The sequence below is a fragment of the Glycine soja genome, chromosome 18, assembly GCF_004193775.1.
Source record: "Glycine soja cultivar W05 chromosome 18, ASM419377v2, whole genome shotgun sequence".
Lineage (NCBI taxonomy): Eukaryota > Viridiplantae > Streptophyta > Magnoliopsida > Fabales > Fabaceae > Glycine > Glycine soja.
The window spans coordinates 53,213,125-53,238,224 of NC_041019.1; the positions used below are offsets into that span (position 1 = coordinate 53,213,125).

General features: G+C 30.1%; 1 protein-coding gene across 1 annotated transcript; it reads left to right on the forward strand.

Annotated features, from left to right (window-relative positions):
• The first annotated feature begins 7,513 nt into the window (after positions 1 to 7,513).
• Positions 7,514 to 24,811, forward strand: LOC114394532 (MADS-box protein SOC1-like). The gene is made up of 9 exons (XM_028356141.1): positions 7,514 to 7,829; positions 8,160 to 8,255; positions 8,390 to 8,583; positions 17,837 to 17,918; positions 23,026 to 23,087; positions 23,201 to 23,300; positions 23,384 to 23,425; positions 24,145 to 24,186; positions 24,554 to 24,811. Exons 3-9 carry the CDS (start codon positions 8,402 to 8,404, stop codon positions 24,671 to 24,673), a joined length of 630 nt encoding a protein of 209 aa, XP_028211942.1. The 5' UTR covers positions 7,514 to 7,829; positions 8,160 to 8,255; positions 8,390 to 8,401; the 3' UTR covers positions 24,674 to 24,811.
• Positions 24,812 to 25,100: the final 289 nt, after the last annotated feature.

The window sequence follows — 25,100 nt, forward strand, 5'->3', positions numbered from 1 at the left end:
TTAATGATGATATAAGATTAATTTTTATTTCTTCTATTCATTATTATTTTTTCTTTATTTGTGTGAAACAAACGATAACTATTTTGGAACGAAAGGATTAATGTTATGTATTTTGGGACGATAATTAATGATGAGTAAATGTTATTGTGTGCGTGTGTTTTTTTAGGGTTCAATACGAAACTCAGGACAATGTTATGGGATTGCATGTTACATGCATGGAAGGGAAAAGGGGAATGTGTGCCTCAGCCTACCTAAAGAGAGAGATTTATTTACCTTCCTTGACACTCGGAAAAGGTAGCTAGATGATGAAGATGGAGGTTGAAAATGGATTCAATGTTGTAAGTTTTAACAATCAAATGAATAGGCAAATTTCTCAAACTAGGTTACTTTTAGAAACTAATTCTCAAAAGGGGGCTGTTTTAAAACTTTTTCCAGGGGAGGGTCTGTTTTTGAAGGGGACTCGCCAGTGGGGTTGGCGAGTTGGACACGTGGCAGCGCCTGGTGGACTCGCCAGTGGGGTTGGCGAGTTGCTGTCCACGTGGCGGCCACGTGGCGGGTCCCGCCACTCGTACTGACGAAATGCTTTTTACGGAAAAAAATTTTTTTAACTTCAAACGCGTATAACTTTTGATAGGAATGTCCGTTTGAGGCCCATAATATGTCAAAATGCTCGAAATTGAATGAAGAATCCCTTGGCAAATTCCCGAAGGGGATTTGGTCAACTCATTTTCCCAAAAAATGCCTCTAAGTAACTCAAAAATAGGATTTAAGATTAAAAAAATGGGATTTGCCAAGGGATTTTGAGTTACTTAGAGGCATTTTTTGGGAAAATGAGTTGACCAAATCCCCTTCGGGAATTTGCCAAGGGATTCTTCATTCAATTTCGAGCATTTTGACATATTATGGGCCTCAAACGGACATTCCTATCAAAAGTTATACGCGTTTGAAGTTAAAAAAATTTTTTTCCGTAAAAAGCATTTCGTCAGTACGAGTGGCGGGACCCGCCACGTGGCCGCCACGTGGACAGCAACTCGCCAACCCCACTGGCGAGTCCACCAGGCGCTGCCACGTGTCCAACTCGTCAATCCCACTGGCGAGTCCCCTTCAAAAACAGACCCCTGGAAAAAGTTTTAAAACAGCCCCCTTTTGAGAATTAGTTTCTAAAAGTAACTAGTTTGAGAAATTTGCCGTTGAGACATCATACGGTTGCTCTGCTAGAAATTGACGTCCATCTAGAGAAAGATTCTCTTCTAGCGATTCGTGGTGTTCACTTTTTGGCCGTTAGATTATAATCCGTTCATTGGATACAGAAAAAGGAAGCATTGCACGCCTGTGGTCCCCCCCTTAACTAACCATTTCAATTATTTCATCTTTTCAACGTAGTTCACGTTTTTTTTTTCCTTAACCTTTTTTAACCTTAAATATGCTGTAAGAAAAACCTTAAATATAAAAAAATATTAAATTTTAATTTTTAAAATTATTCTGAAAGAAAACTTAAATAAATTTTTAGTCACTATATTTAAATTTTTCCTAATCCTTATAAAAATATTTCGGCCATTTTTAAGTTTTTTTAGTTTCCATTGTTAGAGAAATTTCGTTAAACAATGAGGGTCGAATGGAGTGTCACCTTTTCCTATCAGCTGTCATCTACTTTGGCATATACTTCAGGAACAGAAATAACGAAAACAATTTTATGAGGACTGAAAAACAAAATATCCTTTTTAAAATAAAATTATAAACAAAATATCCAACTTATAGAAACTAACATGTTTAATTAAGTTTTTAATCCTTCAAATTTTTTAGATTTCAATTTCAATTTTCAGTTTATTAAAATTTGTTATACAACTTTTAGTCTTTAATTAATTTTATGTCAAGAAAATTTTAGTCCTATAAACGTCAAGCGCCAGTTTTTTTTTAATAAGTTGTATTTTAGTCCTCCAAATTTAAAGTTATTTTTTTAATCATTGGAATTCACAAAATGATTTTTTTCCTTCTACAAAATGCGAGTCAAATAAAAAATAAAACATTTATAATTTTTGACATTTTTTACCACTATAATATAATTTTCCATTTTATATTTTAAATTATAATCTTTTTAGTAAATTACATATTTTATCATTTAATTATCATTATTTTGCTAATTTTATCACCTAAATTATTTTTTGCATATTTTATCATGATGCTTTTTTTTTAATATTCATGCATTTTATTGATCACCTAAATGTGTAACAAATTGCTAATATGTTTCTAAAAAACAACATCATTTTATCACCACTTTTTGTAAAATGACATCATTTTATTGCTAACATAATGATAAAATGCATATTTTTTTTTAAAAAAAAAACATGATGACAAAATAAGCTTAAGAAAAAAACTTAGGTAGATAAGTAAAATTTTCAAAATGATGATGGTTGAGTGATAAAATGTGCAATTAAGCTTGTAATTTATTATTTTCAGTATCTTTAATTATAACTTAAATTTTAATATTTTTTACAATAAATTATTAATAATTAAAAATAACATAGTATCTCAATATAAATTATTTATCATAAATAAAAAATATATTTTATATATTAAAAAATATTTACCAAGGTATTCGACTCAGTTTATTGAGTAATATGTGTGAGTACTATGAATATTATTATACTCTTTTGATTTTACGGATAAAAAATTATTTAAAAATATGTATAAAAAATATTTAATTATATAAATAAACGTACATTTGAGGGTGAGTCCTTTTGCAGCGGTAAAGTTGTGCCTTGGTGACTTGTTGGTCATGAGTTCGAATCCGGAAGCAGCCTCTTTACATATGCAAGGGTAAGGCTGCGTACAACATCCCTCCCCCATACCTTCGCATAGCGAAGAGCCTCTGAGCAATGAGGTACTAAGTTTTTATATAAATAAACGTACATTTAAGTCTCATATGTTTGATTCTTTCTTAAGTTGTTGGAGTTTTGTAAGTAAAAAATTGTGATAAAAAGAGTATTCCTAATATGAACAACTCCTGTTACATCATCAGCAGACATAAGAGAAATTAGATCAGAAGGAGAAAAAGTAAGCAAGAAATAAAACCATCAACATGGTTGGACCTATATTTAGCAAGTCAATCAGCACAAAAGTTTGTCTTCCTTAGAGTATGTTGCAAACTGACGTTCCAGTCCAAGGCTAGCATGTCTTGAATCTTCCTGATGAATGGGAGATAACGATAACAAAGCTTCCAAATTGTTGTTGACTAGCTCCAAGGCCATCTTCGAATCGGTCTCATAAACAGTAAATCTATGGTCGTCGTTCCACGCCAAGCATAGGCCAACAGCTCCACTTTGAGACTAGTAGAAATGCCACAATGACCTGAAAATCCTGAGATCCAGTTTCTTTGATGATGCTGAAGATAGTGTCTCAAAATGCCACTTGCCTTGGTCTTAAATGTCACGAAGTTGAAGATACTGAGTATCTTGGATATTAACATAAGGCACCAGTTTGCATAAGAAGTCATCTTGTGGAGCCATTTGTCATACCATAATAAAGAGATGTTCCCCTTGCCAATTCTATAAGTGAAGCCCAACATGATATGATATAAAGCTTTAGCCATAGAGTTCCAAATATAAGAAGCCCCATGTATTGAGGACGCATGAATCATGGTTCTCTCCTTTAAATATCTAGAGCTTCGAGCATTTGAACCCACAATTTCATTTTCCAACCCGCCAACATTCAAATAATCTTGTCCAGTGTAACTAAAATTCACATTTTTAACTCTCCCAATAAGAATAGGGAATCCTAAATATTTCCCTATTTGTAGAGTGCGATTGAAATGAGAAATAGACACAAACTTATCTTCCTTGACATGGGAGACATTTCTGGATGTCATAAATTTTGATTCCTGAATATTAATCTTCAACCCAAAAAAAGCATTGCAAAAGATATCAAGGACTTCTTTGACAAGTGAAATTTGGGAAAGATTTTGTTAAAGTAAACGACAAGCAATCATCTAAAAAAAAGATAGATAGGATATATCTAGGGCATTGGGAGCAATCTAGCTTGACAGGCAGCCAAGCATTATCTTGCATTTTCTTTTGAATAAGAGACAACTTCTCCATAGAAAGATAAAAGAGCTAAGATGACATGCCATCTCTTTGCCTAAGTCCTCTCACTATTCCATTTTAGGGATAAAGAGATAAAAGTAGTGTAATTCAAGACAAGGTTGACAATTGTAGGAGGATAGCTAAACTCCATAAGAAAGGGTATAATAAATTTCAATCTACTTAAACAAATTTTATTTATCGAACAGTCTGTCATACAAATTAAATTTTTTAGTTAATAAATAAAAATAATTTGTCAAATACAACCTAAGAGAGAAAAGGAGAGAGAAATGTCATATGTTGGAATCTCTCCCACTAACATTTTTAACAAAACTAACAAATTAATATTTATTAATAAAAAAATTATTTGTCTTTTGTCAAAAAATGCTCAGTTTATTTAATTTTTTCATTTATAATTTTATAATTACATAACAAATAATGTTTTTTTTTCTTTATTCTTTCCTGCTATATACAAATACCAAAGAAAATTTGAAGTCTCAACCACATTAGAAACTGATCGAATTGAACTACTAATCAATTTAGGCTTAATTATTATTTTCATTTTCTAATTCATTTTTAAATTTCATTTTAATTCTCTTATTATTAAAAGGTTCAATTAGATTTTTTATTTTAAAAAGTTTTAATTAGATCATTCTTTATTTTTAAAATAAGTTCAATTTTTAAAAAGAGTAAAGAGAGAAGAGGAGAGGGTAATGTCACAAGTTCGAATCTCTCTTACTAACATTTTTAATAAAACTAATAAATTATCATTTGTTGATAAAAAAAATTATTTGTCTTTTGCCCAAAAATACTTTTATTTGATTTTTTCATTTATAATTTTATAAATAGATAGCAAATAATGATTTTTTTATTTTAGTCTTTCTTGCTATATATGAATACCAAAGAAAACTTGAAATCTGAACCACATTAGAAACTGATCCAATTGGACTACTAATCAATTTAGGTTTGATTATTATTTTAATCTTCCAATTTATTTTTAAAGATTATTTTGATTCTCTTATTATTAAAATATTTAATTAGTTTCTTTAAAAGTTTTAATTAGACCATTCCTTATTTTTAAAATGAAGTCAATTTGATCTCATTTAAAATCAAATTTGATCTTATTTTTTAAATTTTTGAAACAGATGAAAGAAAAATAAGACAAAATTAAACCTATTTTTAAAAAATAAAAGATCTAATTAAACTATTTTTAAAAACTAGACCAAAGATCTAATTGAATTTGTTCATAATCAAATTCAACCTAAAAAATATATTACAAGACCAAATCAATAATTAAGCCATCAATCAATAACTTGACAAGGTTAATTTGAACTCAAAACAATCCCATTTCGAACCCAATCCGTACTGTTTCCCAGTGGAAGGGGGTTTAAACCCCATTATCAATAGTTTGTCAATCTCTTGTACAATTTTTTCCAACAACGCAACGTTGCTTGTGAAACCCCAACAACTCAATCTGTGTTTTACGCATCAATTTCGTATATTGGCTTCATAGGTTTGCTGCATAAATCGCGTATCCAGCAGCAAAAATAAGTCGGAATGGCATTTGATAAGAAAGTATATGTTTTACATTAAAACTTACAACTCGTCAAAAGAAAAATTAAAACTTACAAACTAAGTTTTTTTTTTTCTTCCTGAAAACAAGATATCCATATATTTTTATACGTGTAATAAAAAAACTAGTCCTAAAAAAATAGATATTGCCTCGATAAGATATATATTTTTTAAAATGAATGTAAAAAAATTATAAGAAATAAAAAAGAAAAAAAATTGATATTATTCTTACTATTTTTTATAGTATTGACTATAAAATCATAGAATATTTTTAAAGTATAAAAATACATAGAAGATAATTATAATTTATAATAATTTAAGTATTTTTTTTATTTCTTTTGTCATGACATTATGCATTTTGTGAAAGTTTGTAATGAATGTGAATTAGTCCCTTAGTCCCTTAAGATATACATTAAATTATAAATTTAGTCCTCTTATTTGTCTCAAAATTTGATTTTGATCTCCTATAATTTAATTCATTAATTTAGTTCCTTAGTTTTTTATAATTCCGTTATTTCAATTTCTAATCTCAAAATTGGACGTTAATTGATTATCTTGACCGTCAAGTGTTGTGTTTTTATTGGACGTTGATTGTTACATGTCACGATTTTATTAGATGTTAATTTGATGCACTTAATTAACGTCAACCTCTAATAAAATTGTGACACATGACAATCAACGTCCCATAAAAGTGTAACATGTGACTATCAAGATAAACAATTAACTGTCAATGTCTACTTTTGGGTTTGAGAACTAAAATAACGAAATTGTAAAAAACTGAATAACTAAATTTGTAAATTAAATTATAAAGGGATGAAAATCAAATTTTGAGACAAATAAAATGATCAAATTTACGGTTTAGCCTAAGATATAAATATTCAAATTGATTTTTATCTTTTTCAATAATTTTTTTATATACACACAATCGTAAAATCAAATTCTATCAACATGTTTAAGGAATTTATCATCTACAACCTGGACTAGATCTTGTTGATCTTACAAATTTAACAGTTAATCACAAATAAATTATTTTGAAATCATTTATATTTAATATTTTATTTTAAAAATATTAGTTAACAAAATTTAAATTATTTAAATAACATAAAAAAATTACTTTTATTGTATAATTATCTTCTCTAAAAAAATATAAAATACATCTAATTCTTAGAATTATAAATGCAGGTGAATTTAGTTTTTAATTTTACAATTTTTCTTAACATTAAAATTTGCAAAATATCTTTTACTTTTACTTTTTATTTTTAAAATAGTACTAAATTATTAATTTCAAAAAACAAAAAACTATAAAAGAAAAAAAAAACAAAGTATCTAATGCCAAGGATTTGGGAGACTAGAATAAGAATTTACTCCTACCTCCAACGTAATAATAATATCTATAATACGGTATAATAATTTAAAATCTCTATGTCACATAAAGACTTTAATGACAAGGTGGTGTGTTTTCAATATCTCATTGGCTCCTGGGTAAGTCATCGTACGGACGAGGTTGATGTGTTTCTACCATCGTACTATTCTCTTACTTTTTAACTGTGTTCCCTGTCCCACACTTTATGCACATCTGCAGCTGCAGCCCCACATTCTCTCTCCTACCACCACTCATTTTTCATTTTCATTTTCCAAAAAAAGCCATAAAACATTATTTTAATAATTTTTTAATTCCCTTTTCCTTTTTATTGGTTCAATTTGGCTGGGGTATCATTTTTAATATTTCCCCATCCGTTTCCTCTTTATTAAATAATGTTTCTGTTTTGGACATGGGCTTGGTTTTTACCAAATGAAGAAAAAGATGAGGTTTCAATTTTTCTATTACCATAAAACAATTGTGTCTTAATATGGTGGGGCTGGGGGAACCAATTGGGGATAGGTGGATGAATAAGGAAAGCTTGGTCTGATTAGTCTATACTATATGCCTTGCTATTTCCCTTTTTCTGAGTTTCTCTCTGCACTTCTTGCTAGCTACCCTCTCTTTTGGGGTATTTCTTTTCATTCTCCAAAAACTCTTTAATTTTCCTTCCCTTTTCTGTGCTATTCTCTCCTCACTGGTCAAAAGGTTTGTGGGATTTTGCTAATTTGGTGCAAATCTGATTCCTTTGACAAATCCCTCTTGATCTCCTGGCTTATTGAAAACTACTACAATTCCGAGTTGCTTTTTTTCCCTAGTTGGTAAGAACAATCAATTTTCAATCAATCATATTTGTTTTTTTCATGTGCAAAAAAAAAAAACCATCTCTGGGATTTATGTTTCTTGGGTTTTAGATCCTTATTTTTGGGAAGTCATGTACATTTACTGGTACTTTTTTTCCTTATAATCTGCATATATCTGGGCTTTGTGTTGAATGGTTATTATTCTTCTGCTTTGCTTTCATGCTTCAGTTTAACTTTTCTCTCTTCACATCCTCCATATTGCAAGGTTTACACAACATCATTTTTGGCTTTTAATGGTTGTCCTTTGATGTGTGGTTCTCATCTGATGGAATCTTCTTTGTGTTTCAGCTTTTCTGGGCCTTGAAATCTTGCTTGGAGAAGGCTCAATTTTGGTGGAAACCTCTACCACAAGAAAGCATAGTTTTTTTGGGTTAATCATACTTGGTTAGGACTCCTTTGAGATACCATATAGTCAACTTGTTTCAGTTTAGTGAAAAAAGAAAACATTTTTTTCTAACTATTATTCATAGTTTTTCTTTTTCTTTTTTTCTCTTTGTTGGTGTTGATTCACACATTAGAGGTGTTTAGAGATGGTGAGAGGAAAGACTCAGATGAGGCGCATAGAGAACGCCACAAGCAGGCAAGTCACCTTCTCAAAGCGGCGTAATGGGTTGCTGAAGAAGGCCTTTGAACTTTCTGTTCTTTGTGATGCTGAGGTTGCTCTCATCATTTTCTCTCCAAGAGGAAAGCTTTATGAATTTGCAAGCTCCAGGTATGCATATAATATGTGGATCCTCATAAGTCATAACATTTCTTCTTTTCTAGATCTTTTTATTTTTCTGTCACAAATTGTTACTTTGTGTGATTGCGTGCATATGCTAAATGCAGTACAATACTTTTTTTTTGCTCTTCATGCAAAAGTTCCTTTCAATTTTTTAGCGAGTAGATTTCATTTAGACATATGTATGTGTTATGACACCATATACAGTCTCAATAGTACTCAAGATCTTCATCATAATCTCAAAAGTGTAATGGTAGATATGAGTTACGGGCTAAGGAGTTATTTGATTTTTTTTTCCTATTTTTTAATCCTAACCTTAGATGTACAGTGGGGTATGGATAACACCTGAGGAGCCTAATTTGAAGTCTTTTCTTTTGGGGCTTTGAGGAGCTCAGCTATTCAGTTTAGAGAAAGACTTTGATATTACATTCAAGTGTTTAAGGGATTTAGGGAAACACTTGAATACTTGATAACATTAAATGATTTAGTTGCTTATCTCAATGGTGTTTTAATTTTTATTTTTGATAGCTAAAATTTTTATTGATGTAAAGAGCTAATCTTAAGCACAAGTTGTGCCGAAGACTAGTAGAGATACAAATCACCAAAGTGTTTTAATTAATTACATGTGCATTGAAGCCAATTTCACCTTTCTTTCACTATGCTTAAGCTTGGTTTTTGGATTTCAGTACCATTTGTTTAAAAAGATTCACAATACTTACACTTTGTGCAGTGGGTGGGGGGTAAGGTAGCGTCTGTCATAGTTTTCAAACTTGCCTCTATAGGAATCTTTTCATACTCCATTTTCCACTGACATTTTTCATTTCTCGTACGTTAGATCACTCGTCACATTAACATGGTGGTTGCATACATTCATAGTGTTGTTAAAATATCATTATTGTTTCCTCTATTATTTCTTTTTTGTAATTGAATAAAGGGTGCACTTATTGTATAAAAAGGAAAAATTCTGAAAGTTGATGTACTCGTTTCCTTCAACAATGAAAAAAGAGCCATCACATGCATGCAGTTATAGACCTAGCACTGTATCAAACGTACTAAAATACTGACATCCAATTTCTTGAGAGAGATATAATAGAGAGAAAGGACTCCATATAATGACTTGCACTACATAACTATGATTATATGACTCCAATAATATCTTTCTCCATCAATAAATTAATATTACTTTTGGGTTGAAGAAATAAGGTCTCATGATTCAGACTTGTAATATGACTCAACAAAGTGAGCAAATTTTGTTCAACTGATATAGTTTGTGAAAAGAAAAGGAAAAATAAAACTCCGTTAGCGAGGAGCTTGTGAAGTTCCAATGTTCCATGAAATAATGTGCGGTGTATCACCACAGTTTTCAAAACTAGAGGCACACTAACCTCCTTACGAGGCTGTTTATGTTTTCATAATTTCATTATTATTATAGTAAGAACTTCTAGATTATATATAGTTTGTAGTTGAAACTGCAAACTGTTGTTATTTAATTAATTGGGTCCGAATGCTGATGAATTTGTTTAATAACCAGAGTTATATATAGTCATCAGTAACTAAGTATGATGTGAGAGTGGTTTCTCAAAAACATAATTTCAAAACCATACCTATCTGTACATGTCCTTTACCTTTCCTATTTCTTTTTGAGTTGCATAAAAGGTACAATTGAAAATATTTTATTAGGAATACATCAACGACAAAGCTTTTTCTCGTTAAGTGAGGTTGACTAAAATTGACTATTGATGAAGTTATGGAATAATATGCAGTTAAAACTGCAAGGTACCATTGTATGCTTGTAGGATTTTTTCAACCATATGGTTGAATGGCTGACGCATGATATGTTACTATGTTTGCTTTAAAGTTGAAGTGTTTTCAGGGAACCTGCAACTTATCAGAAATTTTCTTAAGTTTTGTAGAAAAAAAAATTAAAATTATATACGTTAATATACTTCTACTTCTTCTATCCTTCCTGTGATTTTATACTTTGGGCTTAAGGTGATTAATGTTTTGAATTTTAATATCAACTTGCATGTTTTTTGTCCATGATTCCCACAACAACAAAAAAACAATCCACAGATAAAGGGCCAACATGTGGTAATATATCTTGTTACATGTAGCTCTTCCTTCTGTACGCGGCTCTTGTTGAGTCATTGTGCTGGTGAGCCAACTTCCTTTTGGTCTTCCACAAGTTGAAATGAGAATAGTTTTAATTATTAATATACATAAAGAAAATAAATTACACATAATCCTTGCCCCCATAGAGAAAGGAAGGTAATTAAGCTAGTAAGGTTTATTTTAAGGTTAATAGTTCATAGACATTTGATGAAGAAGATATTAATATTTCTCTCCAAAGAAAAAGCTAAAAGATTGTTCAACTCAGACTAGATCTCATAAATATTTCTCTTTGCATTTCTTGGCTTCTTATGTGACCTACAGTTCAAATGTACTAATTCAGATTGAAAACCGAATTGTACTTCCAATAATGTGTTTTGGCTGAACTATTCTTGAACTAAGCTATGTAATAAATTGTTGTTTCTAAAACTTTCCACATCTGGCCGATATATATATATATATATATATATATTGCTCATGTGCCATATAACTCTGCTCCGCTTGCATTACTAGTTTGGATTTTGTAGCAAACCTAGTGTATATTTTTCATCTTGATTGAATTGATTTAAAAGATTTAACTTGGAAGACTTGGTGTGGAAAGGATGGATTTGCCTTTAAAAATGATATTTCAAAATTTATTTCATAAAAACTAGTTTTCTTTGAAAGAAGTATATGTTGAATAAATTTTCTTCGTTTTTAAAAGTTACTCCTTTTTATTTTTTCAAAAATTATTTTCTAAAAAGTACATTGTGCTGATAGACAATAAACATGTTGGTTTTCCTCTCACGTGAACTGTCAAACGGCATTCCTTTCAATACCATCACTACATATTAAACAAGTTCTTAGCAGTCTCATTCTTTTATATGATCGAGAGAAGTGTACTTTTTTCTTTCTTTCTTTCTTTAGTGTAAGGGCTTAGCAGCTTATTGGTTGGCTGCTTGTGACAATTGTTTTGTGGCATATGGAGGCAAGAAAGCTTCAGACAATTATTTATTTATTTAATAAAACCTTATATTATTAGTTGTAAGTGAAATTAAACTGAATTAATCTTAGTTGTGCCACAACAGCATTAACACAAATTATTTGAATGTAGAATTACTGATCAAGGCTTGGCACGTGAAACTGGCCCCTCGAATTAAGTACATCACCCAAGCTAGGGTTTTGACTATGATTACTATCTTTTGTGCCAGTTATTCATGCAACTTCTATGACCTTTTTCTTCTAGTGTGCTACTGCCACTTGATGAGTTTTAGCTGAATATTAAGAATTTGCAACTGTTCACCTCAGTTTGCTTTGAATTACAATTTGAGAATATATTTAATTTTTTTTGTAAGTAAAAGAATATTATTAAAGTTGAAGACAAGGGACATTTTAATCTTACATAATACAACTAGCTTTAGACAAGTTCGAAATCTGTCAATGTAGTTCTAATTAAGAACTGATTAATATATTCACGGAGACTAAAACTCTTATGTCACTAAGTGAAATCAAATATATGAATCAAACATTAGTCTCAACTAAAAACCATAAAAATCCCTTTTAAAATTTTTCTCTAATGTCCTTCTTAATCTCTTTTTATCACTTTTTATAGGACTAAAACCATACCGTATAATCTCTTTACCGATGCTTCCAATAGCTTTCTTTGCATGTGATAAAATCACCTTAACCGATTTCTTATAATATTTGCTCAATATATATCTCACTGATATTCTTTCCATCACATTAATCTTTCTGTATTTCATCCTTTTTTTTTTTATCTTAACACATTCATTCACACTATTCTCACTTTTTTCCCCCTATTGTCCCTTTAAACTTTAGCATTCACTTGTAGAGTATAGTTTTGGCTTCATCCTTTGAGTTTGATAGGTATTTTGCAGTCACAAATAACTATGATGTCTTTCTCCATTTTAACTACCCTAACTTGTATCCAGTGTGTAGCATTTCATTCATTTTCCCATTATTTTGTAATATTGATTCTTGAGAGGAACTCAAAAACCTAAGCTTTATCAACATGCCTACACGGAACTCTTAACAGACCCACCAATAAATCTCCAAAAACTTATAGTAACTTGTAAAAAGGTGGAATTAATTTTTCTTTTCTTTTTGTGAAAACATAAATCTCATTAATGGAAGTACAAAGGATGCTTGTACCCTTTTACATCCCATACCAAATATCATAATTTCAGCCGGAATGTATTAGAAAAGAATGCATAGGGTGGAGCTATATTGAATTTATCTAAGTTGTGGCACATTAGGTGTGTTTGAAGCCAAATAATATATGAATATGAAGTTTTTAGAGCTTAATTTCATGTATCAAGCTTTGGCTTGGTATATGGCCCTTCAAAACAATGGTCGGTGTCAGATTGACTTCCATGAAGTATTTAACAATTAATTATGATTGGCTAGGGTTTTGGTTGTGAGGCTAGTTGAATATGATTAGGGTTGAAAATTCTAAACAATAGGCAATAATTGAAAAAACCTTGTTCAAATGTTTGGATGGTGTGTTTATTGGATTTGCTTCTTCTAAAGTGAGAGTATAAAATTAATAATTTTAATGGTTGATGAGAAAATTAATGATTAATATTTCAACACATTCATAATTTTGTTATTTATGTACATTTAAAATCAATAATTGATTTTTATTTTTATAAAATTTAAATTTAAATATGTTTAAGGTCCTTAATAAATGATTGAATTTTGTTGAGTTTCTGATAAATTTTTTTCATTGTTTCGAAATTCTAATATATTAATTTTTTTGGTTTTAAATCATTATTGTTAATTAAATGATGATATGACACCATCACAATTATTGACAATGTTAAAAAGATCAATTTATAAAATAACATGTCAATCATTTAATTAATGATGGATACAAATATTTTAATATATAAAAAATTCAAAATAACAAAAAAATTTATTAAGAACATAAAACAAAATTTAATTATTTATGAAAGACTTTAAACATATTTAAACCTTCAAACTATAATGAGTTATTGTACCTTTTAAGTTTTTACTTTAGAGGAATTGGATCTGTGTTCATTACACATTTTCTATGAACTTTGTGCATGTGTGCCACAGCTTTGGAATACGAGCTGAATATTTACAAGTTGTACGTTGTATCCTCAAAAAGTATAACCAGATAAGAACTGCATGTTGTATGGGTACCTAATTTTTTAGAAAAAAAAAATCATATTATTATGATACACATTTTTATTAAGATAAATATTTGAAATAATTAAGTAATCAACATGTAATTACAAAGATATGAATGCTTTAGTATTCAATAATTGGAAGCCAACAAAATGAAAAAAATAAATTATTTAACAGATTTATTTGTCCAAAAAAAATTAAATAAAGTAATACATGTTTCAAAATCACAAGAGTATCCATGCCATATTCTTAAAGAGAACCTTTGTTTTTATTCTTTAATTCCAATATATAAATATTTCCCCAATCTCCACTTTGTAGTACTGTTTTTCTCATGTCAAATTCCACTGTCACACATTTGCTTTAAGATTCAATATGAGCACTGTCTATATATACTATACATAATTAAAAACTATCCTATATCCACTATCTTTTTTCTTCCAATCTAAATGCTTTTTACTATTATGCAATAATTTTGAAACACAAATTACAAACTTAATTTAAAATGATAGCATGAAGTTCTAGATAGTTCAGGTAAGCTTGCACTCAGATTTGAGTTATAACTTTGAATAATTTGAACACATTATTCACAAATATTGTTTAGTATGAATGAGATACACCAAAGTCCAGTCTTTGTAAAGAAAAATATTTCAAATGTATAGACTATTTAGCCTTTTCAAGTCCTCTTACCATTAATGGTTTAGGGTTATAAGGTGCTGCTAACCATTGTCCTAAGGGTATTGGTTAAGAAATTAAAAGAAAAAAATATTTATTTCTAAATCATACAAAAGCATAAAAAAAATCATGAACAATATAATTTTTCATTTCTCAATAAAAATGTTTTTATTTTAAGTTCCTTAACTAATATTCTTAAGACATTAGTTGAGATTTACCTTAATTATATTGTGATATATGTGTTTGGAAAAACTAACCTTTTTTTTTACAGAAGGAAAAATTAACTTAAAAAATGATAACTTGGAACTCAAGTGCATTGGCTTTTGTTATCTTAGAATGCAACAAAAATATTTGAAATTGATCCTCTAATGTCTCATGTGCTATATACTTAATCGAGAAATTCTTTTGTGAGCACAAACCCAACACATCACTCTTAGGCACAATCAATGAAAAATTTGCAGCTAATCAGATTAAAATTTAAAAAATGTCAACCAGTAAAATAAAAATAAAATATAAAATTCAACATTTAATAAAAAAAAGACAGGAGAGTAATCCTAATTCCTCCCAAATACGTTTTTAGTGTAACCATCTTCTTCCTCCATCTCTGGCTGCTGAACAACATTTCTCAAGTGTGGGGGAAGAGATTGTAATGCCTATTTCTTTATTGTTTCTACAACAAATTATGTAAAAATCCTAAAATTGAAAGTCCCAAATGATAAAAGAATAAAACTTTATTTCTTAGTGCACATAACACACCACAAGCCATTTTCCCCTCTTTCGTTTTCAATTGAACCCTAACCGTTGCAAGATACGACACATATCACTCACTTAACATTGCATGCATTTGTTTCACACAAACACATCACCTCAAATTTCCAATTTATTAATGCAATTTCTCCTGCAAAAATGATTTAATGATAAAAAACTGCATGTGAAGTTTTACATTGATGGTTCTATTCATGAGGGGCACACCAGGGAGATAAATGGAGTTCATGATCGGTACCAATGGAGACATAGTAAGGGAACAATGTTGATCAATAGTTAGAAAGACAGAGGAAGAAAATTGTGCTGTTAAAAATAAACGAGCAAGAAAACTGTAAAATTAATTGTGATCTTTTTTCAATTTTTTTATTTACAATTTGACATTTTTTATTTTAATTTAATTACTTGTAAATTTCTCATTGGTCGTGCCTAAGGTGATGTGTTGTGTTTGTGTCACACAAGAATTTTTCCTTAATCTCATTCAATATTTTCTAACAAACCAAGTGTTTTTTTTTTTTCAAATACGAATAAAATCTAACTAGATTTTAAATCTAATTAGATTTTTGTAACCACCCGCACCCCCAAATCAAGTAATATAAGTAGAAATATCGAAATTCATAGTTCATCAAGGCTCAATTTTAAAAGTCAGACATTAATGAATGAGGAAGAAGGATACTGACAAATTGAATCTATAAATATATGATACCTTCTGAAAAATGTGCATGTGGCAGCTAAATGGAATAATAGAAAAAGAAGTTAGGTTAATAATCCATGCTTTAGACTTTATTTACAAATATGTATTTTAACTTTTCAAATTAGGCACATATATAAGTTACATATGTATTTATATTTATAAATAATCCATGCTTTAAACTTATTTATAATAATATTATATAACAAACACGGATCAAGATCATTTATGAAAAGAACTGCATGAATCGTCCTTTGATTTAATGTATGAAATGATACATTTGTCTTTTGAAATTTAGTTTAATAAATTTTAAGGGTGAGATGAGATTCATAAGGCATAACAGCACATGCTGCAGTTCATTTTGAACTGCAGGGGATCCTATTCGATCCAACAAACAGTGTGAGAGTCTTTTCGCACCACCTTCTGACAATTAGTATTTTTTTTCCTTATTCTTTTTTTCTTTTTCAAGAGTCTTCAAATGAAACAATATCATTAATATTCTCGTTAATGAATAATGACTACATCCTGCGTGTAATTTAATGTTCTTGAATCCTAGCGAAAGTTCAATTCTCAGAGCCCAGTCTTTAGAAACTTCGCGTTATATATGAAACCAAAATCAATGCAGAATTTTTTTTCGTACGCTTGTTTGTTCTTAAATTTATTACATGCACTGTGTTCTAATTGTATTTTGTAACTGTTTTTATATTCTATTGATGAATTTCATAGTTACTCAACTTAGTTGTAAGGACATTATTTAGATAAAGTTTTTTTTTTTTTTCTAGTGCTTTGTTTTCTAATAAAAAAACATAATATTTCAAAAAGAAAAAGACATGACTACAATGCATAGGTTTTTGACCTTTTTATTAAAAGATGACAACACGAACACCTAAAAGGATTTTATCTATATTTTATTCTAATTATTAGTGTATAGTAGATGGCACTTGACTAAAAGTTATACAGAAAAAGATAGGGGCAAGGCCACTTGTTTTGTGAGGGGCCTCCCCAAAATAAAATTACTCAAAGTCCATCCTCTTGCGGAAGAAATAATGATCAAAGAAATTATTGTAGTTTTTTTTATATCATCAAATTTTTCGAAATTTAAGGAAACCAGAGGAACGAAAATAAAGAAAACTTTAGGAGGTCTTTGGTTTGGTTTTTCGTTTTTATTGTCGATACAATTTTATTAATAATAATGTTTAAAACTTTTACACTTCAGTTTCTTTATATTTTTTTTTATTGTGAAGTTAGATGGTAAAAGTAAGGAAATGTTATTTTCACCATTTTCTTCACAAAATATTAAAAACATGAAACAATATAAAAATAAATGGCATTTTTATATTTATGAACAAAAATATAGCTAGAAACTAAAAATAACAAATAAGCTTAACAGTTGAATATAGGTAAAGAAGTGCCACATTGGAAAAGAAATTGACAAAGTATTGATCCCTATATGGGAGGACTTCCTATAACCTAGGCTAACCTAACCGAAAGTCTAGAATAAAAAATATATTAGAACATGCATTAGAGTTATGTTACTAGTTAAATTTTATCAAGATAAAATATTATCAAGTTAAGCAAGGTAATAAGTAACTTATGACTTTACTTAGTTTCAATGGATATCACTCCTGCTTTATTTGTTTAACATGCATCTAACAAAATTAAAATTTAAAACTTCCCCTCCCATTTTCAATTTCCCATTTAATTTATGTCAAAGATGGTCATTAACTTTTGTGCTAGATACTTTGGAAGACATTGATTATATATGTTCTCTGTATTTTTTCTGTTGTTTAAGCAACTTCTGGTTACATATTTTTCTTGACCATGGATCAGTTTATATTAATATTGAGTTTCATGAAACAGCATGCAGGACACAATTGAACGCTACCGCAGGCATAACAGGAGTGCTCAAACAGTGAACAGATCTGATGAACAAAATATGCAGGTTATTTACCCCTTTCCCCTTTTGTTGTTTTGCAGTTATAGTCTGGCATTTCTATTCATTATCTAGTATTTAGATGCTGCTAGAATATCTAAATATAAACATTATATTACAAGATACCTCTAGATATTCTCACTAAGGCTTTGTAAAATGGTCTCACACAGGTTAATATAGACTTCTCCCTTCCTCATAATGATTTTTTGTTTACCAAACTTTTTTGGGGAGAATAAAAAATGCATGTGCTTCTATTGTCGTATGAAATAATTTTAACCAAATGGATAGACTAACCTTGCTCCAATACAATTCTAAAATAATGATCAAGCGACTTATAATCTGTTTGGAAAAAAATTCAAAAACACCGATCAAGAGTTTCTCTCTTTATGTCTACCATGAATATACACAGAAAGTTTGAGAAAGTTACTTCACTTTTTTGGCGTCCGTGCGAATTTGTTGGAGGACGTGGATCTAAACACCCACTTAGTACTGAAAATTAAGGGGGATCTTCTTCTCAATAAATGAGTTCCCAAGCTACCTTAATAAGCATTTGATGTAGGCAAATAAAAAAGTGGAAGAAGATATGATTTACGTGAAAAATAAAGATTGAAAGCTGTAAAGAAAAATATTAAAGAAAGGGATAAAAATAATGCAAGATAAAATATATATGATTTTGATCGAGTGTCTTGTTGTGAAATTCAGTAGAAAACCTTATTTAGTAAATTCTATGCTAATCCAGGTGATTGGTAGTTGGCAAGTTCAGTAAGTTGTGGTGGGTCCATCTTTCTGATAATGGCTGATAATTAACTCCTTGATAATTAGGCATGACCTGCATTCTCCAACCACTTTTCAATTTACCTTTTTGAGCTTCAAACTGTTAGAATAATCGCTTCTTATTTTAGTGCAAATCCGTCCATTTGTCTCCCTACATGTGAGATAATGGGCCGTTTAATTTTTTACATTTTATTTATTAAATGCTTTTGAGAATTATTTTGAATGAAAAAGCTTATCCAGAAAATCTTGTTTTAAAGGTGACGGATTTTGATTTGGCCTGATTACGAAAACTATGGAATTTTTGGCTTTGAATTTATTTTAGCATTGGGTCATTAAAAGTTTTTAATTACTGTATCAATTATTATAATTAAGATTTTATTAGCCTTAATTTCAAACTATCACAAAGTGTTAGCATTGTTGATCTTATCAAGTTTTTTGAAAAGTGTGTGAGTGAAAAAAAAACACGTCAAAAAGTTTCGATAGTCATTGATTCTAGGTGTGAAGTGTCAAAGTATGAAGTGTTATAATGTGTGAGTCATCAAGGAGTCGATAATCAGGATGTTACATTTGACACACCGAGAAAAATCTCGTCTCTCTTCTTTGGGTTTGAGTTTTCACCCTTACTAGTTCTGTAGCCTCAACATATCTGAGAGGTTCCTATTGTATCCTGGAGAACTTGAATGAGATACTGTGTATAAGTCTTTAAGGACAATATCAAAACATGACTTAGGAAGTAATTGTTCATGATCTCCAATACTATTTCCAACAATTTAAGGTTAAAAAAACAAAATAATTCAAAACAAACAAAAGTTGAAAGTGCACCTTTCGTTCTCTTTATGTTTCCTAATTAACTTTTGAATTTGTAGGTAAAATTTTCATCTTCCTTCTTTTGTTTCTTCTTCTGAGAAGAACCTTCGATATCTATAGCTTTGTTCTTATCCTTATTTTGAGAGGTTAAGGCCAAATGAGCACTTTTTTTCTTATCCCATTACTATCTTTCCTGCTCTTGCATAGTGAGATATAAGCTCGTTCTAGAATCATTTATCCTTTCAAGTGTTATAACTTTTTCAATTATTGAAAATTTGTTGGTCGAGATCAAAATTAAGTTCACAAGCATGCCTTCAAACAACTCTAACTTTAGTGCCTTGATTTTTAATGCGGCATTAGACAAGTTCATAATGTACTCTTTATGTTTCCTTTGTCCTTATACTTTAATGAGACAAGTTTTGCTAGAAGGTTGCTTGTCTTTGTCCTTTCATTCTTAGCAAAATATTGCTCCACTTCTTGTCACTTTTACTCTTAGTAATAGAACCTGGAATTGATTTCGGAATGGCTGTTTTCATTATCATCAAGTACATTTGGTTTGAGGGATCCCACTTCTCAATTTTAAGAACATCTATGTATTTCAGAATAGGAATGGCTCGTTCCATCCTAAGTGCAGTATTAAATCCATAAGATTAAAGCCCAATTGCTTATTATTCTCTTGAAATTAAATTAAAAACACAAAATTAGTCGAATAGGTTCAAATGATAAAACTGCATAATTAATTTGACAATTAAGACTAATCAGTAATTAAAATGGTGCAAAAAGGGTTAAGAAATAGGAGAAAATAATGGCACATCAGTACTTATACTCAATTTTAACAACAATATTATAAGCAAACACTGCTCATGAATTATATAATATCCACGATCTCACACTCATGTTTCAAATATGTTTAACACATTGAGCTATAATTTAACACTAGTTCCTAACTAGGAAACCTACATTTTTCCTTTAACACTGTGCATAAACACTTTTCTCAAGATAAACACTAGTCGGATTATTGTATAATTCACAATTCACAACACAAATATTTTCACATCAAGTGTTAACCACTTACTTATTCACAGCTGAATCTCATGTTCACAATTTCATATCTCATAAAGTCACAATCCACCATCACATGTTTACGTGTATCTCACAAATCAACACATGTTCAACTTTGCACTTATACTCAATTTCAATAACAATATTATAATTGCAAAGCAACATGTTATCCCACAACTCATCACATATTTAATTTATCACTTATACACAATTTCAATCAAAGTTTTACGATTCCAATATAATTATTTATCATGCTAAATCTTATCCAAAACACAAACAAATCATACAAAAATATTTTTCAAAACACTAGGAGTAAAATTCCTCAAACAGTTCACATAATCATACAAAAAGAATTATAATACAATAAACATCCTAAAATAAATCCCAATTTGATTTCCTAAGAATTCTTACACATTTTCATTCTAACTCCAATTGCGATAAACTCATCCCTTACCTCTAAGCGAGCTCATGTGTGTATTCTGACAGTGATAGTGACATCCCTAACAGTTTCCTGAGATTCCTCAAGTTTTTCCTCTGATTGCTCTGATAAGATTCCCAAACGTTAGAGAGAAGGAGAAGGGATTGAAGTGTCCATTCAACTGTGTATGTGCGATGAGTATTTCTCCCTCCACAGATATTATCTTCCAAATCCCAACGGTGAATATGTTCGGAAATGCATTGCGAACCACATATCCAAATTTCACAACAATCCAACGGTTAACGAGTCAAAGATCGTATTTTTACTTAGACAATTTTGGATTTCTATAGGAAAAGAAAAAGCTGCGATACAAAGGGTATTTTTCTCAGCTCCGACATCTTTTCGTAATTTCCAATGGTGAGAATGTTTGGAAATGAGTTATGAACCCGATACTCAAATTTCATGATGATCCAACACTGAATGAGTCCGAGATTGTTGTTTTTATGAGACAGATTTGGTGGTATGCGGGAAAAAGAGAGGATTTTGGCTGGAGGAGAAGAGAAAACGAAATTGAGAGGAAAGGAGGCGTAGAGAGAATATGGTCATTTGAAAACTAACTTAAGATGTTTCTATTTATAGCTAGGGTACTTACAATCTATTATTTACTTTATTTTTATTTTATTTTATAAACAAATACTCTATTTTATTTCCTATGAAATGAATAAACCAAATATCTTCTTTTTTTTCCTACAAATCATTATTTTAATTAATAACATCATTTTTTCTTATTTATTTAATTATAAAAATCTCATCATTTTCTAAATCTCTATTTTTTTACTAAAAAAACTTTTTAATTTATTTATGAAAAAATTGGATGTTACAACTCAGATGAGTAATGAGACATGGAAAAACTGGTGATGGATCTATATATGTGGATTCCTTTATCGAAAGTTTTCATGGCAATGTGGAGGTTATTGTCAACAATAGTTAAGCTCTAGAATCATCATTAGATACTCGTGGACGGAAAGGATTTCGATTGAGGGTGATTTTATATCATGTGGAAAGATATTCACACTTAGATTATTGGGGTGCAAGTTTGACAGTAAAAAATCCAACATTGGATAGAAATGAGCATATTGATCAAATCTAAGTGACAATGATTCACAAATCTAATATCTTAATATTTTGAGTTGTATTTGGTGTCAAATTCTCTTGTACGATTGTCTTGTGATCCATTGCTAGAAATCTTCTCAATATTTTATTCCCTCATATTCTTAACAATGCTAATTAAATATGATGACCAACTCTTATAGTTGGAAAAACTTTACTCTTAAACTTTAGTCAAGATTTTAGATGCTAACATCCAATAACAAAACTGTGAAAACCTAGGATGTACCTCTTGCCATATTATCAAAATATTTATAAAATTTATATAAATAGCTGGATCAATTACAATTGATCGCCAGCTATTGTGGAATCTCTATAACAATCAATCACATACAAAAAGGAATGGTATGTGGTCTCTCTCAACCAAATTGCCTTAGTTCCTTAATAAGACTGCCATCTCTCTTCCTGATGGGAAGAAGAAAAAATGTTGTTATTGGGTATATCATGGACCACGACCAATTGCTTTCTTCTATATGATTAATTAGGGTTAATTTCTATAATTCCCTAATAGGTCAATATTGCCATCAACTCATTACATTCACACCAATTTTAGAAAGGTATAGGTTCACCAAAGTACACCACATAAAATGAAGCCCATTGAATTAAATAGCTAATATAATTAAACATGACAGCCACATTTAGACCAGAGAACGTGAAATTCTTAACATAACTATCCTGAAAAACCATAAATTCTAGAAACCCTCCACTCATGTCTTGAACATTCCCACTGTATATGCATGTCGGATATGAACATGAACATGAGAATAAAGCGTATTGGTTAATTGGCATTTCTTTTATTTCTATTTTTATTTACTGTTTTCTTTATCATAGACAATCATTCAACTTTGGAATACTGAGGACTGAATGAACTTGTGTAATATGTGGCAGCATTTGAAGCAAGAAACAGCAAACTTGATGAAGAAGATTGAGCTTCTTGAGGCTTCAAAACGGTTCAAGATCTTGCTTTTCAATCCATCTTCGTAACTTGTTTATATTCACTATTAGATTTATCTCACAAAGAATAAAAATAAAAAATATATTCTGTGTACTATTCATCCCTCAGGAAGCTCTTGGGAGAAGGTTTGGGGTCATGCTCCTTAGAAGAACTGCAACAGATAGAACAACAATTGGAAAGGAGTGTAAGCAATGTTCGTGCAAGAAAGGTTAGATTAACAAGCTCATAATTTATTTTTATTTTAATATTTCAATTTGATAAATACCTGAATCCCAACTTTCCATTATTCAGAATCAAGTTTACAAGGAACAAATTGATCAACTAAAAGAGAAGGTAAGTTATTCATATAGTTGAGGTGGTTGGAGTTGAATTTGTGAATGTCATCTTGCATTTGATTTTGTTAATTGTCAGTGTGATAAGAAACTGGAATGCCAATGTAAACATGTTGGAACTTGACTTCTTCTATAAAGAGTATTTAATTCCAGGTTATGTGATCCAATTAGCCTCATTGTGGCACATTTAGCTTACTTTAAATTTAGCACTTCTAGATTCGGAGATTCACTTTAGAGAGTGAGCAAAGGAGTTATACATGTGTATGCATTTAACCACAATCTCAATCATTGATTTTTCAACCTTCCACGTTAGGTCTTTTGGACCTTATATCAACCAAAAATTGAAACTACAAAAAGTTAGAGAAAAACAAATTTGGAACCATTTTAAAACATAAGTCCAATTCCAACTGGGGACAACTGCATAGGAGGGATCTGCATGTCATTAAAGTTGATTTAATTTCAACTATTTTTCTGAAAAATTTAGACGCAGACTCCATGTAGTTGTGACTAATTACCATCTGAAACTGGTGTTATCAGAATTACTACTTGATATTTTGTGTTTGAATTTAATTCTGTATCATTCTGAGTTCATGAATATTTTTTTGTAAACAGAATGAAAGTTGTTTTATTTCCCTTAATTTCTAACAGTTGGAAAAAAAATCATATCAGCTTGGACTACATTAAAGAGATGCTAACTAGTGTGTTTTGATTACAATACAGGAAAGAGCCCTATATGCTGAAAATGCTAGGCTGTGTGAGCAGGTGAAATTACTCTACTGTTACTGCTGTCTATAATTTGCTTTGGATATGTTTGTTGAGCACATGTTTTAGATTTGGAGGAATACAAACAATACACTCTACCATTTTCTTTTCAACTCACATTCCACTATTAAGTGAAATTCATGTAGGTTTCATTAAATAATAAATGAAACTCATTAAATAGGAGGTGTAAATTACATCATATTACATCATTTGTTTAGAACTTAAATGAATTTCACCTAATTGGAAGAAAAAAATTGTGTCAAAAAGAGTATGTTAGAGTGTTTTCTTAACATGCTTTTTTTAAGATTTTAGAAACCTTTCAACTAGACTGAAAGCCTAATAATATATAACTGAAATTCTCATGCAGTATGGTATCCAGCCACAGCCAGCAACAAAGGATCCGAAAGAAATTCAACCCTATGCAGAAAGCAGTCCAAGTTCAGAAGTGGAGACTGAATTGTTCATTGGACTACCCAGGTCTATCTAGTTGAAGATAATTTAATCCTTGCCTAGTATGAAATAAGAAGCCCAACTGCAATGTATAAATATCACACGTTTCCTAATACTTTGAGATGAATAATATTATCGCTTATATTATATAAAGAACTTTCCAATTTTATGATTAGGGTATGTGTTTGTCTTTCCTCATTTCTGAGCTTTATTAGTTAGGACGTGGTAAAAATTTTGGCTTGCTAGAACTAGTGAAATTAACCAAGATTTTTGGACTGTATCTAAAATACCCTTCTTTGTTGATAAAAGTAATAATTATTGAACGTTTATAAAATTTAGTAAAGAGTGACAATGCATACAATGAAGGACAATCTCATAGATATCACATATAGAAAGTTGAATATTATGAAGTTTATTTGTAGATTAATCTGAAGCCTTTTCATGTATGATAGCGTGTGTTTGTA

What these genes read in the sequence shown, in the direction of transcription:
- LOC114394532 (XM_028356141.1), top strand. Translation starts at nt 8,402, where the DNA reads ATGGTGAGAGGAAAGACTCAGATGAGGCGCATAGAGAACGCCACAAGC. An exon ending in GCAATGTTCGTGCAAGAAAG is followed by an intron (nt 23,301 to 23,383) that starts GTTAGATTAACA and finishes TCCATTATTCAG; the next exon opens with AATCAAGTTTACAAGGAACA. An exon ending in ATGCTAGGCTGTGTGAGCAG is followed by an intron (nt 24,187 to 24,553) that starts GTGAAATTACTC and finishes ATTCTCATGCAG; the next exon opens with TATGGTATCCAGCCACAGCC.